The sequence below is a fragment of the Ranitomeya imitator genome, chromosome 3 (genome assembly GCF_032444005.1).
Source record: "Ranitomeya imitator isolate aRanImi1 chromosome 3, aRanImi1.pri, whole genome shotgun sequence".
NCBI lineage: Eukaryota > Metazoa > Chordata > Amphibia > Anura > Dendrobatidae > Ranitomeya > Ranitomeya imitator.
Window position 1 is genome coordinate 388,032,160 of NC_091284.1, and position 16,257 is coordinate 388,048,416.

The 16,257-nt window shown below is 40.6% G+C and overlaps 1 protein-coding gene across 2 annotated transcripts in view; it reads right to left on the reverse strand.

Annotated features, from left to right (window-relative positions):
• RIMS3 (regulating synaptic membrane exocytosis 3) overlaps positions 1-16,257 on the reverse strand; it is a 223,527-nt gene that overhangs the window by 81,839 nt on the left and 125,431 nt on the right. For both annotated transcript variants that reach the window (XM_069756982.1, XM_069756983.1), the window contains exons 3-4: positions 8,576-8,717; positions 6,746-6,858 (exon numbers count right to left, since the gene is read on the reverse strand). In XM_069756982.1, the coding sequence (XP_069613083.1) occupies positions 6,746-6,858; positions 8,576-8,717 (255 nt within the window). The remainder of the gene's footprint in view (positions 1-6,745; positions 6,859-8,575; positions 8,718-16,257) is intronic.

Sequence of the window (16,257 nt, forward strand, 5' to 3'; positions counted from 1 at the left end):
AGATTGCTAAAAACGTCAAGTAAGAAAAGACCCTTGACAAAACCATTCACTATAATGAGATAGACTGAGTCAGGCTTCTGTTCAAGTGGTGTTTCATCTTTTTAGCTGTTTTTTAGAGCACAAAATTGTTGTTGCATATGTTTTTGTGCATGCCAAAAAAGCTAGGACACTACTGGAACAGAGCAGAGGACAAACAGAGTCCAAAGTGAGTTCATCTGTCTGATTATAGTGAAGGGTTCCATTGGAGATTTTGTATGAATCATTTTTTTGGAGGGATTTATAAAAAAAAAAAAACTTTAATTGCTCAGTGTGGAGTACAGGATAAATGTGAAAATAGCCTTAAAGAGGACTTTTAATTGGATGTTTTAATTTAAATTGAGAAATTGAGTACCTCCTCTAATTGCCTCTGTTCCATTGATTCTGAAACAGTTTTTATTTTTGCTCTAAAACTGTTTTTCCTTTTTGTCCTTCTATTCCAAAATTATGCCCTCTAGAAATAAAGAGGGACATTTTCCCTTCAATTAACTAGGTGTGTACCGCAGAGATTCTCTGTGGGCGCTTGCTTTATCTCCTCTATAATGCTGGCCAATCAAAACAGGGTCATGTGCTACAGGTGAAAAAGCACATGCCTTCAAAGAAGGTCACAGATGCAGCCTGGAACAGCCTGGGCTCGTTTGACCACGCTAAGAACTCCAAAATCACCACGTCCCAACCTGGCAATGGTGCATCATAGCACAGGAGAACAACAGCGCAACACAAGTAACACAGTTAGGTCTGGCACTCCAGCGCTGTAGCTTTCCTGCTCTCACAAGATCCAGCTGTGACCTCCTCTGTCTATGTTTTCTTTCACCTCTCTATGTCACAGAAGTGTTTTAATTGGCCAATGTCATAGCAGAGAAAAAGCAAATGCCCTCCTGTAGTATATGTCCAGTTGGTTGAAGGCAAAATTTGCAACTTTGGAAAGGAAGGACGCAAAATAAAAAATTCCAGAATCAATGGAGCAGCACTAATTGGAGGATGTACTCAATTTAAATTAAGAAATCTCACAAAAAACAAGTACCCATGCACATCTGTCATCTGTCAAAAGAAAAATTAAATGGTATTCATATCACGGAATCCAAAGGGTCTGGAAAAGCGACATAGCTACCCTTTCCTATAAAAAATTCAGTGAAGTCTGCACTTGCAAATATAGATGGACACCTTCCTTTTCTGAGGTCCACAATGTGCCTATACTGAGGCTAGTTTCCACATGTATGACAATGGTGTAGTGGAAAGGGCCCTCTTTATTTATGTGGTGCATGTCTCCTGAAACACTAGTTGGGCACAATATATTTGGCATTAAGCTGCAATATTTGCAATTTTCATTCTCCAACACCCATGCCATTTCCCTAAAACAGCTGTGGGGCCAAAATATTCTTTACGCCTGTAGATTAATTCACAGAGGGATTGGAATTTACAAAAAGGGCTCACTTTTATGGGTTTTCTGAAGTTGTAGCAACTCACAGGCTATGCAAATGGTGCCCCAAACTATTACAGAAAAATTGCACTCCAAAAATCAAACACAACTCCTTCCTTCTGAACCCTGCTGTGTGGCCAAACAGTTGTTTATAACATATTGGATCATTTTGTTCCACAGAAATTGTGTAACACATTGTGGGGCCCTTTTTCACCTATTACCCCTTGATAAAATTACATATTTGAAGCTAATATAACATTTCAGTGGTAAAATATAATCTTATATTTCTATGGCCCAATATTATAAAATTCTATGAGGCACTTGATGGTTTTAAAATATTCTTTCCATCCCTATATGAACTCTATGAGCAGTGTAGTTTCCAAAATAGGGTCACTTGTGAGAGGTCTTTGCTGTTCTGACACTTCAGGGCTCTGCTACTGGCGCTCACAATATATTCTAACAAAATCTGTGTTCCTAAACCTCTGCCATGTGACCAAACAACCCCAACCCCATGTGGAGTATTGCCGCGTTCAGTAGAAATTGCATAATTATGTTGTGAAAATGAAAAATGTGATATTAAAGCAACTGGAAAAAATGTATGTTTTTCTTTTCACATCTAAATTTTATAAAGTTCTTTGAAGCACCAGTGGATTCAAAATGCTCACTACACTCCTAGATAAATTCCTCGAGTGTTATAATTACCAAATTGAGGTCACTTGTGAGAAGTTTCTGCTGTTCTAAAACCTCAGGAACTCAGCAAATACAACATAAAATTTGCATTTCAATGGATGATAAGTGTCGTTCAATTGTATAAGTGGGTGCTCAGAAGTAGGACAGGAAGTTACAATGTGATATGTGTGTCAGCTCACCAGGGCAGTATAATTGAAGATAAATGTAATTGTACTCACTCCTGAATAATCTTTGTACTTGTTGTCAATAGATTTGTTTCTTTATAGTTAATGTTATTAACTGGCCACAAGATGTCGCTGTTGTTTGAACATGGTTAAGAGACTGTTATATGTCTGTAAAATGTGAAAGGGAGTTTTTTTTTATAAAAGCGAAAGACAGGAAGAGGAAGAGCAGCCATCTTGGGCAGAGTCTGCAGGAATGAGGAGTGTTAGAGGCTGTGCTGGAGAGGGTTACAGTGACATCCCCTCGTGACTGAGTAAAGAGCAGCGGCAGATTGAAACTGAACTGAACCGGTATCCGGACCTGTCTGGATGCGAAGGAATTCCTGCTAGAAAAGCTGTTAAAGAACAGAAGGGCCCGGGACCTGTGACGTGAAAGGTGCTGCATCCTGTGGAAGTGTTATAGCACGAGCCTTAGGCCTAAGGCTATGTGCAAACGTTGCGGATTGGGATGCAGAATTTTCTGCGCAAAATCCGCATCTCCTGGCAGAAAACGCAGGTGCAGATTTGACGCATTTTTTATGCTGATTTTGTGCGGATTTCATGCGTTTTTTACCACTGTGGTTTTCTATAATGGAAGGGTGCAGAAACGCTGCAGATCCGCACAAAAGAAGTGACATGCTACTTCTTTTGATCCGCAGCGTTTTTCATGCGGAATTTTCCGCACCATTAGCACAGCATTTTTTTTCCCTATTGATTTACACTGTACTGTAAATCACTTGCGGATCTGCAGCGTTTCTGCGTGGAAAAAAAAGCTGCGGATCCACACTAAATCCGCACCATGTGCACAAAACCTTTAGTTAGGCTAGTTTCACATTAGCGTTTTGCTGATCTGCAGAGGGCTGTGGACTTCCGCTGTGAAGCCCCGCCCTTGTCTGCACCTCCACCGCTAGCTCCGCCTACTTCTGCATGCGGCCGGCATGCGGCCTGCGTACCTATCTTTAACATTAGGTACGCAGGTCATGCGGCTGTATGCGGATGATTCCGCATGCGTCGTTTTGACGATGCAGAGAAAAAAAAATTGCTACAAGCTGCGTCCTACGCTGGTCGCCGCATCGTCAAAACGACGCATGCGGAAGCATCCGCATATAGCGGCACGACCTGTGTACCTAATGTTAAAGATAGGTACGCAGGCCACATGCAGAAGTAGGCGGAGCTAGCGGTGGAGGTGCGGCTGAGGGCGGGGCTTCACGGAGAAAGTCCGCAGCCCTCCGCAGATCAGGAAAACGCAAGTGGGAAACTAGCCTTAGTTAGGTATATTGAATCTACAGATCACATTTCCTACCGGAATCAACGGCCAGAAACCCTGTCACTATGTTTTCGTGCTGTTCAGTAACTAAGTATTTATGGGCTACATTGAGGTGCTGACACAGCACACAGTGAACTCCAGAAAGGACTTGTGCTTTCCTCTCTGTTCTGCTGGAAGTGAAGTCTCCCTGTGGGACAATATAAGGTGGAGCAGTGATTCAGCTCCAATATACTTTGTCCACAGCACCCTCTCTGATGTGTATATATATATTTGGTTAATTTTGTAATACTCTCCATATAGTCGAGGACGGACTTTTCCTCTAGTTTCTTGAGTTTATACGGGTACGGGAGAGGAACATTTTGTTGGGAAATAGGAATAGAATATATATATATATATATATATATATATATATATATATATATATATATATCTATTCTTAAGATTGGCAACCACTGTGTTAGACCGCAGGTGAGCCTGTGCTTTGCACTCACTTAATTAAACCAGTTTTTTCTCAGGGTGTAATAATAGCGGCGGCCGATTCAGACGGGCACGCCAACAGGTAAATTCCCATAGAAAAAATAGCAGAAACAGTTCTCTTGGGTGCTGAGCTGTCCATCACAGTGGATATAGCTTTCTGGCAAAATGTTTGTTTGATGTGATTTCTTTGTGCGTTTATCAAAACCAAGTAGGAATATCTTCGTTCCTAAGTAAAATAATTACTGACAGTGGACTGTGTGGAAATTAGTTGTTTTCTCATCTGTGACTCCGCTGTATCTTGATTGTACACCCTAGGTGCATGATTTTAAACATAAAAGAAATATAATATAAACTTCGGCATTCCAAGTTGCAAGTAAATGAACATTTATGTATTAACTTGAATCACAGACATTCAAGATAAGCCAACGTTTCGGCCCGTATGTGGTCTTTATCAAGGTACTTCTATAAGATGCAAGCACAAAATTATTATCTGCTCAGTTTTCTATATACCGTACTCATGCATTTTTCTACTTTGCTGCATATAATATCTGATTTACATATCTTCTATTTGCAGCCCACAAAATATCCTCCTGTACCTCCCTCTATTAGCTACGTTACGTCCATTTTGCCTCAGTCAACAGTCCTGTATAGTGCCCACACAGAATTGATTTAGATACTGTATGTCTAACAGCTGCCACGTTTTACATGGAAACTGCTATTGTTAATTGATGTGTTTTTTTTTATTTTTCACTGTTTTGACTTTATGTTTTGTGTTTGCATCTTATAGACGTACCTTGACAAAGGCCAAACAGGGGCCGAAATGTTGGCTTAATTTGAATGTCTGTGATTCAAGTTTATACATAAACTTTCATTTACTTGCAGCTTGGAGTGCCGAAGTTTATATTATATTTCATTTATGCATTCTATTTCAGCCACATTTGAAAAATGGGGATTGGTCATCAAGGTAAAAATTGGCTATGTCACTAGTGTGTTAAGTTATATGTATGCTGATTGTGGAGATTAGGGAGATTAGGGGTCCTCAGTCCCCCCATACTCTAAATATCTGTTGCTTTTCTTATGTTATAATGTTATTTTTTTCTGTACACTGTACTTTGCAACCTTTTTTTGACATTTGATCAAAACGTTTGTTTATCTTGGTGCAGAGTTGTGATGAGCAATTGTTTCATATCCTAAATAACCTTTATATGTTTAGAAAAAAAATCATCCCGGATTCCAAGAAGAGAAGACAAATCTCACTGGCACTGCTATAAAGGATTTTTTGTGTATGTCGCCAGGATTCTTCATCATTAGAAGGAGCCCTGCGGTATAAACACACATTAAAGAGGACCTGTCAACAGGTTAAAAGTAGACATTCTCCTATTTTACTTCTGCTGCTACTCTGAGTATTCCCGTTTTTGTTTTTTTTTTTTTAAGTCTGCCATACAGTTTCTAAAAATATGGGGCTTTTATTTTTGTGCTATTTTTATGGTCTTTCTCAAGCGTGTGTGGAGCGCAAGGTAATAGAGAAGAGAATCCTGCACACAGCGCCCCCTGGCAAAGACCATAACAATTAACACTGAATAAAAAGGCACATCTTTCTGGAACCAAAGAAAAAAAATGCCAGGAAAGGAGAGTAGAGCAAATAAAATAAAACAAAAATAGTCTACTTTTGGCCTGTGACATGTTCTCTTTAAGTGGATGTCAGCAACACATGGCATGGGCGTGAGAAAAGCATTTAGCGGGCATTGCTATGGGGAGAGGCCTTCGGGAAAGGCCTCTATAAAGGTTGGAAATCCAGGACTAAATATGTCATAGGTAACCAATGGTAGAGCTACATTTTATGCCGTGCAACTAGATCATAGCCTTTGTTTCTCCAACTATTTGGGGGGAGTTTGAGATGCAAAAAAACACCAACTCTGACATTCATAGTGTAGGAAAAATAAGACGGTGAATTATAGTATGGGTGTGAATGCAGTGATTGGAGATACTAGTGGCAATTTTTGTGTTTTTTTTTACTTGGATTTTTTTAACATTAATTCCAGAAAGTGACTTGTATATAACATCTTTTGATCAGTTTCATAATGCACTACATTACCTGCACTGTACAGTATAATACGCATGCCTGTGAGTATTCTACTGACACGTAGCCTATTAGGAATAATAGACCTTTGTACATAGAGATTTTTACTAGGCCCAACTGCAATTGCAATCCATTAGCACCTCATGCCTATGCAGAAGATGGCGTAACAAAGGAAGTTTCCTCCCTCACTCTAACCAATTAGATGCCACAGTCGCTATTGCTCATTGCATCAAAGCGGTTAAAATGCCAGAATCTGAGGTAGCTCTGATCCCAGTCATTACACACGTATATCAGCATGGTGGTTTCTGTTGTAAGTATGATATACAAGGGCTGAGCTCCTGAGTCCATACTATTACTGTGACACAGTACAGTGATTGACAGAAAAATGTGCAATGATTTACGTCATGACTCGGGGAGGGTATGAAGGAGTTTTCCCATTATGACCTTTTTATACTTTCATACATCTTTCCACCTGACCTGGAAATCAGCTGATCACATGCAGAGAAGTAGGTAAGCCGATTTGTGAATCCCCCATAAAATGTATTGCAAAGTCAGCAGATGTATCTCATACTCACCCATGGGAGGTGTAGCAAGAGTTTGTCTTCCCACAATTTGTGCAGGTCCAAGTCCATCTAAAAAATTACTGAATTGGCTCTCTGCTCCTAATCGTGTGGTAGGGAAAATAAATCTGCAAATCCGAAAAGAGAAATCTTTATGAATATTAAAGTGATAAAAGCCATAAAGCACCTGATAGTATTCTAATACACATATTCCTGTGGACTCTGTGGAACAAATCACTTTGCAGAAGTAGGTTTTTCAGTTTTTTTTATTTCATTTTAAAGGTCTCCATTAAGACAAGAACAATGGTCAAGATTGTCCTTCTGGCAAGTATGGCAGCTTATATGACAACCATGGAGGATGAGTGGAAAAGTCTATCCTTTGACTTATAACTAAGGACTCCTGCAGGGATGAATGTGCTGTAGGCAGGTGTCATGCACCTGTCCTTACAAATCTGACTGCTGCACAATACCTGTCAATCATGTATGCGACCCAGCAGGAATTTGTATACATGATGCACTGCTCACCTCCCAATATGGAAGTGAGCCCTGTCAGAATCATTAAACCATAATATGTAAAATTACAGTTATTCTTAAGACTTGCTTTCCTTTCAATAAAAAAACATTGCTGAAAGGATAATGTGGAGGAAGGCAGATTTGGGGGAGCAATAGGGGTCAAGTGTACATTCTACATACGCATAGGGAGGAGCAGATGAGTATGCAGTTGGAAGCAGGCAGCTTGTAAGGCTACGTACCCACAATTAATTTTTTGGTGAGTTTTTTACTCTGCATATTTAAGAAAAATACAAGTAACCTATTTTACTCAATGGGTGTGGTAATGGTACAGAAAATCTGCAACATCAAAAACTCATCAAAAGCTCATCATGGGAACAAAGCCGAAACGGCTAAGTGTTGTGGAAGATGGTGACGGAACAGGCTAGGAGAAGTTGGAGGCAGCTGCATGCTGACTGAGATAACATCATCAGCAAGAAGGAAGCAGCACCACTATGCTACAGTCATGGTTCTTCCTCCACTTCATCTGGCTCTCGGCTGTCTGCTGTACCTGCCACTGACGCGCTGAGTTTGCATATAGCCATGAGCCGTATTGCAAAGGTCATGAGCCATGGGTTGGAGACCCCTGAATTAGATTGTTGGCTCATCTTATTGCTAGGTATAGTTGACATTTATCTAATGTAAATGGCTATCTTCACAATCATGCCCCATTTTTGGATAGGTAATCAATGTCTGATCAGTGATTGTCTGACATCCAAGATAATTAAGGGCCCATGGAACTTCTGAAAAGGCTATATCCTCTATTTTGCTCGATAATGAGTAACATATACTTTCCAAAAGCTGTATTGCAGCTCATCCAATTGACATGATGAGTGCCATTGCTCGTTCTTTGTGCTGATTGATAATTACACAGAAAACACCTTTAAACAGAACACCACTAGTGATGAGCGATAAGATGTTATCCGAGCATACTCAGGTGCTAACCGAGTGACTTCGGCGTGCTCGAAAAAAATGTTCAAGTCCCGTGGCTGCATGTCTCATGGCTGTTCGACAGCTGCAATACATGCAGAGATATCCTGATTGTTGGGCAATCCCTGCATGAACAGTGGGGACTCGAACATATTTTTCGGGCACTGCAGAGACACTCGGTTAGCGCTCGGGCATGTTCAGATAACACCTTATCCGAGCATGTTCACTCATCACTAAACACCACTCATCTGTACAAGTGGTGCATATGTTACATAATGTAAATCACTAACTGAACAAAGAAACAGATCACTTGTATTATGAAAAATTGGATCGAATTCTTCCAAAAAAGATAGAAATCAAACTTACGTGCCATCAGAACTGTTACTATTTGTGCTGCCATCGGTGGATTCCCGACTGCCTTGTCTAGTCATCCGATTTCTCATCTCCACAGCAATACCCGTCTCTGTGCTGCGCCGAATATTACTGCGCAGTTTCTTTGTTGTGCCATCTGTAAACATACACAAGACAGAATTACAATATAGAGAGGAGAGAGTCTGCAAGTTTCACAATATCCACTGTACTGTACTGAAACAATTTTGGTTATCTAACCCATGAGCCACTTGGTCTTGTATAACAAATTGGCTTTTCATTATGTCTAATAAGATTTCTTGATTTCAATCCCTGCCAGAACAAATTCATCAGACACAGAAGAAAACTTGAGCTTGAAGCATCCTTCAGCAGCTTTCAGTGTTTTGTGACATTCTTTCATCTATTTTTCCAAGCTTGTTAATTCACATTCACATCTTAATTAGAAAACGCACAGATATCTACTTTTTTCTAGACAACCTAAATAAATTATTAAAAATAATAAATATTATAATAAGTGAACAAACTGGCTATAAAATAAACTTCTCTGCAAATATGAAGGAATAAAACAAAGAATTGTTTACTTGTAGTGATTACCATAGTACTGAAAGCTAAGAAACGGCAATTAGCAATTTGTTATACGGTCTTATTTCAGTAAGGTTACGTTAAAAAACATTTACCCGGAATATTGACACTATCTGTTTTGCATTTTGTACATCATTTAAGTCAGGATAGAAAAAAGGAAGACAAAGCCCAATCATTACATGTTCTGGAGGACCATATGCTGCTTCCAAAGATACAAAGAAGGGGAAGATAAAAATAAATGTAGACAAGTTATGTATGGTTTAAAGGGGCTGTACCAAGATTACAAGTCATCTCCTGTCTTCAGTAAATGAAAGTCTGGGGGGCTGCTGGAGATAGCCAAGTGAGATAGCCATCCTCAAAAACTGCTCTATTGAAGTGAGGGACTCCAATCTTCTAATCAGTTGAAGTCTCATGACTCAGACCTCCTGTGATCAGCATCAGCAAGTTATCTGACCTGTGTGTGGATAGGTGATAAGGCTAGGTTCACATTGCGTCAAGTACATGGCGTTAAATGGATCCGTTAAACGCATGTACAGAAAAGGTGCCAATTTGTCGAAAAATCGGCGTCACGTTAATGCTTGCATTAACGCATGTGACCGCGTTTTTCTCATTTGGATGTCCGTTTGCGAAGTATCCGTTTGTCTGCGTTTGTCACTGTCAATAAAGTTGTTTGTTTTTTTTCTCCGTTTGTCAGCGTCGAGTGTGGGTGCAGACTCATTCTCCATTTTGAAAGCATTGAGTGAACTTCTGCTAGCAAGATGTTTGTGTCTGAGTTCGTTAGATTTCACTTGATGCGGTTGCGACTTCGGCAGACAAAGCGTAGTTCGCAAAGGAGATATTGGATCCACGAAATGAATTTCTTGCGGAATACATATGGTGCCTTTCACACCCTGTATGTTCAGCTTCGGGATCATCCCTTCAAATTCCAATGCTATCTGCGGATGTCCATTGAGACCTTTGATGTTCTGCGCTCACATGTGAAGGATGAGATACATCATCATCGTAGCACTTTCCGTGAAAGCATCTGTGCGGAGCAACGTTTAGTAGTGACTGTGAGGTAATTATTTTTTTATCATTCTATTGATAAAGACTAGATCTAGGTAGTCATCTATCGTGGGACATAATGTTTAGCAATTGTATATTCTATTGTAACTAGCCTTTTAGTTGTCCTTAAAAATCCTAAACGATTTTTTTTTTCTTTTTGAATGCCGACAGATATCTGGCTACCGGAGAATCTTTTGCGTCACTGCATTATCAATTTAGACTTGGGAAGTCAACAATTTGCCAACTGGTTCGGGAAACCTGTGATGCCATTTGGAACAACTTGCAACCACTTGTGCTACCAACACCGACACAGAAATGTGGCTAGCGATTTCCAAACAGTTCGAGGATGTGGCTAATTTCCCCAATTGTATTGGTGCCGTGGACGGCAAGCACATTCGGATTCAGAAACCAGCGCATAGTGAATCGCTGTACTACAACTATAAAAAATACTTTTCCATATTATTGATGGCGATTGCGGATGCCAGGTACCATTTTGTTGCTGTGGATATTGGTGCGTATGGCCGAACAAATGATTCTAGAGTCTTCTGAGACTCCAACATGGGGAGATGTTTGTACAGTAACAATTTTAACATACCCTCATTAACCTCTACCAGGGACCGAAGACCCAAGTTTGCCCTATGTTTTGGTTGGTGATGAGGCGTTCCAACTCGGACAAAATCTCCAGGTGGTTGACCCCGATGAATGTGAGTCGAACCTCATTAGCATTGAATCGAGTACTGTTCGGTCTACAGCTCAAATAATGAGGATTCGTGATCAATTTGCACATTACTTCACAAATGAAGGCCATGTTCCCTGGCAAGACAGACACGTGTGAAATTGAAGTCTGAAGTTGTAGCCTGATGTTTTGCTGAAATGTGTGGGGCTTTTTTTGTTTGTTTTAGTTCCCATAACCTTATGTCGTGTAAAAAGTTACATTCATGTTATTATGTTGTGTTAAAAGTTAAAGTCATACAAGAATCTTAAATTTTAAAGTTTACTAAATGTTTAGGAATTTTTCCGAACAAACTGTTGCTAGACATGTACACATGATATCCCATAGGGATGTAACAAAACATACACACGAAATTGGGTGCAAAAAAAAAATTAACCAACAAAACTTGAAACCCAGTAATTGCACCTGGCTGGGGACAGTGAACAGTACTATAGACTTTGGTATTGCGCGGGTGTATTGTCTGCCCAACTGTATGATGGACTGCTATTTTGTCTCTGATGTTCCATGCTCGTTTCACCCCGGCCTCTGTATTGAGGGTTGTAGGCTGGCATGTCCATGGTTCTTGTTCTCGATGGAGCGGGTTCCTGGGGGCCCACAAATTCTTCAAGAAACCCATTTAGTCTTTGCCTAAACAGAAGGTTTCTGTGTGCCAGGATATTTTGAGCACCAGGCACATAGGACAAAAAAAGGCGCTTCCACTCATTTGCAGAATATACAGACTCGCGGGATTGCAAGTCGGTAATTTCCCGCCTCAGGTCTTTGAGTTCACTGCGACACATGTCCTCTACCCGTTGGAGTCCATCGACAATAATGGCATCAGCTTCATCTTTTTGAGATGCTCGCTTGCGTCCACGCTGTGATTGCAACCGGGCACTCACACCAGAAGCAACAGTGCTTCTCTCCACAGATCGTGGCTCGCTGATGCCAGACACATCTTCAGCTCCCATCTGCTGGCTTGGTTCCAGTGGAGATGGCTCCAGTTCCTCTGCCTGTCTAGGCGCAGCGGTACTGCATATCGTGCTGTAACACAAAAAAAAATATTTAACTTTTTTTTCTTTCAACTATTTTGTCTCGCACACACACCTATTTGTACTTACGAGCGCTGAGACACTGTTTTTTGCAGAAAGAGCAATTGCTCGTAATGCACATACGGGGTCACCCGTTTGCCACCTGATCCGCTTGGTGCATTTTGACTGTTGCGGTAGTCACGGACAAAGGGATCCCTTATCGATTTCCAACGGGTATGGACAGCATCGGCTTTAAATTTTTAAAAAAGATTTAAAAAAAATATATACAAATAGTAGATAGATAGTTCATAGATATATTGATAGTTGAAAAATTGTGGATAGTTAGTTAAGATAGTTGATATATAGATAGATAGTTGATAGATAGTAGTTATTAGATAGATGATAGAGAAATAGTGTATAGATAGTTGAGAGTTGAGAGACAGATAGTAGACAACAAGTGGATAGGTAGATAGTAGATAGATAGGATAGATAAAGTTAAATTTTTTGTTGATAGTTTTTTAAGGTTTTTAGCATGTAAAAAAAATGTTTGACTGTTTGCATTCTTTACATTTTGCAATTTAACGTGACCAATATTTACCAATTTTTTTCTTAGAGGTTGATGACTTCTCCGTGTATCGGGGATCGAAGTGACATATAATTTGATCCCACAACTTGCGGTTCTTCACGATGTCATGGTGGGAGCTGTCGCTTTGGTCCCATATGGAGGGGTTGGCTTCCACAAGGTTGATCAGTGTCTCGTTGTGAATGGTCAACGGCTCTTCGTCAACCACAATCCTTTTTTTTTTGGTCGCTGACTTGGACTATGTAAACACAAAACGTTATGTTGAAAGGTTCAATTTATCTCGATGGCTAGACTGATAGATACAGAGATACATAGATAGATACATAGAGCGATAGATAGATAGATAGATAGAAACATAGATAGATACATAGATAGATAGATACATAGATAGATACATAGATAGAGCGATAGATAGCTACATAGATATATAGATACAGTGGGGCAAAAAAGTATTTAGTCAGTCAGCAATAGTGCAAGTTCCACCACTTAAAAAGATGAGAGGCGTCTGTAATTTACATCATAAGTAGACCTCAACTATGGGAGACAAACTGAGAAAAAAAATCCAGAAAATTACATTGTCTGTTTTTTTAACAATTTATTTGCATATTATGGTGGAAAATAAGTATTTGGTCAGAAACAAACAATCAAGATTTCTGGCTCTCACAGACCTGTAACTTCTTCTTTAAGAGTCTCCTCTTTCCTCCACTCATTACCTGTAGTAATGGCACCTGTTTAAACTTGTTATCAGTATAAAAAGACACCTGTGCACACCCTCAACAGTCTGACTCCAAACTCCTCTATGGTGAAGACCAAAGAGCTGTCAAAGGACACCAGAAACAAAATTGTAGCCTTGCACCAGGCTGGGAAGACTGAATCTGCAATAGCCAACCAGCTTGGAGTGAAGAAATCAACAGTGGGAGCAATAATTAGAAAATGGAAGGACATACAAGACCACTGATAATCTCCCTCGATCTGGGGCTCCACGCAAAATCCCACCCCGTGGGGTCAGAATGATCACAAGAACGGTGAGCAAAAATCCCAGAACCACGCGGGGGGGACCTAGTGAATGAACTGCAGAGAGCTGGGACCAATATAACAAGGCCTACCATAAGTAACACACTACGCCACCATGGACTCAGATCCTGCAGTGCCAGACGTGTCCCACTGCTTAAGCCAGTACATGTCCGGGCCCGTCTGAAGTTTGCTAGAGAGCATTTGGATGATCCAGATGAGTTTTGGGAGAATGTCCTATGGTCTGATGAAACCAAACTGGAACTGTTTGGTAGAAACACAACTTGTCGTGTTTGGAGGAAAAAGAATACTGAGTTGCATCCATCAAACACCATACCTACTGTAAAGCATGGTGGTAGAAGCATCATGCTTTGGGGCTGTTTCTCTGCAAAGGGGCCAGGACGACTGATCCGGGTACATGAAAGAATGAATGGGGCCATGTATCGTGAGATTTTGAGTGCAAACCTCCTTCCATCAGCAAGGGCATTGAAGATGAAACGTGGCTGGGTCTTTCAACATGACAATGATCCAAAGCACACCGCCAGGGCAACGAAGGAGTGGCTTCGTAAGAAGCATTTCAAGGTCCTGGAGTGGCTTAGCCAGTCTCCAGATCTCAACCCTATAGAAAACCTTTGGAGGGAGTTGAAAGTCCGTGTTGCCAAGCGAAAAGCCAAAAACATCACTGCTCTAGAGGAGATCTGCATGGAGGAATGGGCCAACATACCAACAACAGTGTGTGGCAACCTTGTGAAGACTTACAGAAAACGTTTGACCTCTGTCATTGCCAACAAAGGATATATTACAAAGTATTGAGATGAAATTTTGTTTCTGACCAAATACTTATTTTCAACCATAATATGCAAATAAAATGTTAAAAAATAGACAATGTGATTTTCTGGATTTTTTTTTCTCAGTTTGTCTCCCATAGTTGAGGTCTACCTATGATGTAAATTACAGACGCCTCTCATCTTTTTAAGTGGTGGAACGTGCACTATTGCTGACTGACTAAATACTTTTTTGCCCCACTGTACATAGATAGAGCGATAGATAGATACATAGATAGATGGATACATAGATAGAGAGAGCGAGATAGATAGTGGATAGATAGTTTATAGATACAGTGGGGCAAAAAAGTATTTAGTCAGTCAGCAATAGTGCAAGTTCCACCACTTAAAAAGATGAGAGGCGTCTGTAATTTACATCATAAGTAGACCTCAACTATGGGAGACAAACTGAGAAAAAAAATCCAGAAAATTACATTGTCTGTTTTTTTAACAATTTATTTGCATATTATGGTGGAAAATAAGTATTTGGTCAGAAACAAACAATCAAGATTTCTGGCTCTCACAGACCTGTAACTTCTTCTTTAAGAGTCTCCTCTTTCCTCCACTCATTACCTGTAGTAATGGCACCTGTTTAAACTTGTTATCAGTATAAAAAGACACCTGTGCACACCCTCAAACAGTCTGACTCCAAACTCCACTATGGTGAAGACCAAAGAGCTGTCAAAGGACACCAGAAACAAAATTGTAGCCCTGCACCCGGCTGGGAAGACTGAATCTGCAATAGCCAACCAGCTTGGAGTGAAGAAATCAACAGTGGGAGCAATAATTAGAAAATGGAAGACATACAAGACCACTGATAATCTCCCTCGATCTGGGGCTCCACGCAAAATCCCACCCCGTGGGGTCAGAATGATCACAAGAACGGTGAGCAAAAATCCCAGAACCACGCGGGGGGACCTAGTGAATGAACTGCAGAGAGCTGGGACCAATGTAACAAGGCCTACCATAAGTAACACACTACGCCACCATGGACTCAGATCCTGCAGTGCCAGACGTGTCCCACTGCTTAAGCCAGTACATGTTCGGGCCCGTCTGAAGTTTGCTAGAGAGCATTTGGATGATCCAGAGGAGTTTTGGGAGAATGTCCTATGGTCTGATGAAACCAAACTGGAACTGTTTGGTAGAAACATAACTTGTCGTGTTTGGAGGAAAAAGAATACTGAGTTGCATCCATCAAACACCATACCTACTGTAAAGCATGGTGGTGGAAACATCATGCTTTGGGGCTGTTTCTCTGCAAATGGGCCAGGACGACTGATCCGGGTACATGAAAGAATGAATGGGGCCATGTATCGTGAGATTTTGAGTGCAAACCTCCTTCCATTAGCAAGGGCATTGAAGATGAAACGTGGCTGGGTCTTTCAACATGACAATGGTCCAAAGCACACCGCCAGGGCAACGAAGGAGTGGCTTCGTAAGAAGCATTTCAAGGTCCTGGAGTGGCCTAGCCAGTCTCCAGATCTCAACCCTATAGAAAACCTTTGGAGGGAGTTGAAAGTCCGTGTTGCCAAGCGAAAAGCCAAAAACATCACTGCTCTAGAGGAGATCTGCATGGAGGAATGGGCCAACATACCAACAACAGTGTGTGGCAACCTTGTGAAGACTTACAGAAAACGTTTGACCTCTGTCATTGCCAACAAAGGATATATTACAAAGTATTGAGATGAAATTTTGTTTCTGACCAAATACTTATTTTCCACCATAATATGCAAATAAAATGTTAAAAAAACAGACAATGTGATTTTCTGGATTTTTTTTTCTCAGTTTGTCTCCCATAGTTGAGGTCTACCTATGATGTAAATTACAGACGCCTCTCATCTTTTTAAGTGGTGGAACTTGCACTATTGCTGACTGACTAAATACTTTTTTGCCCC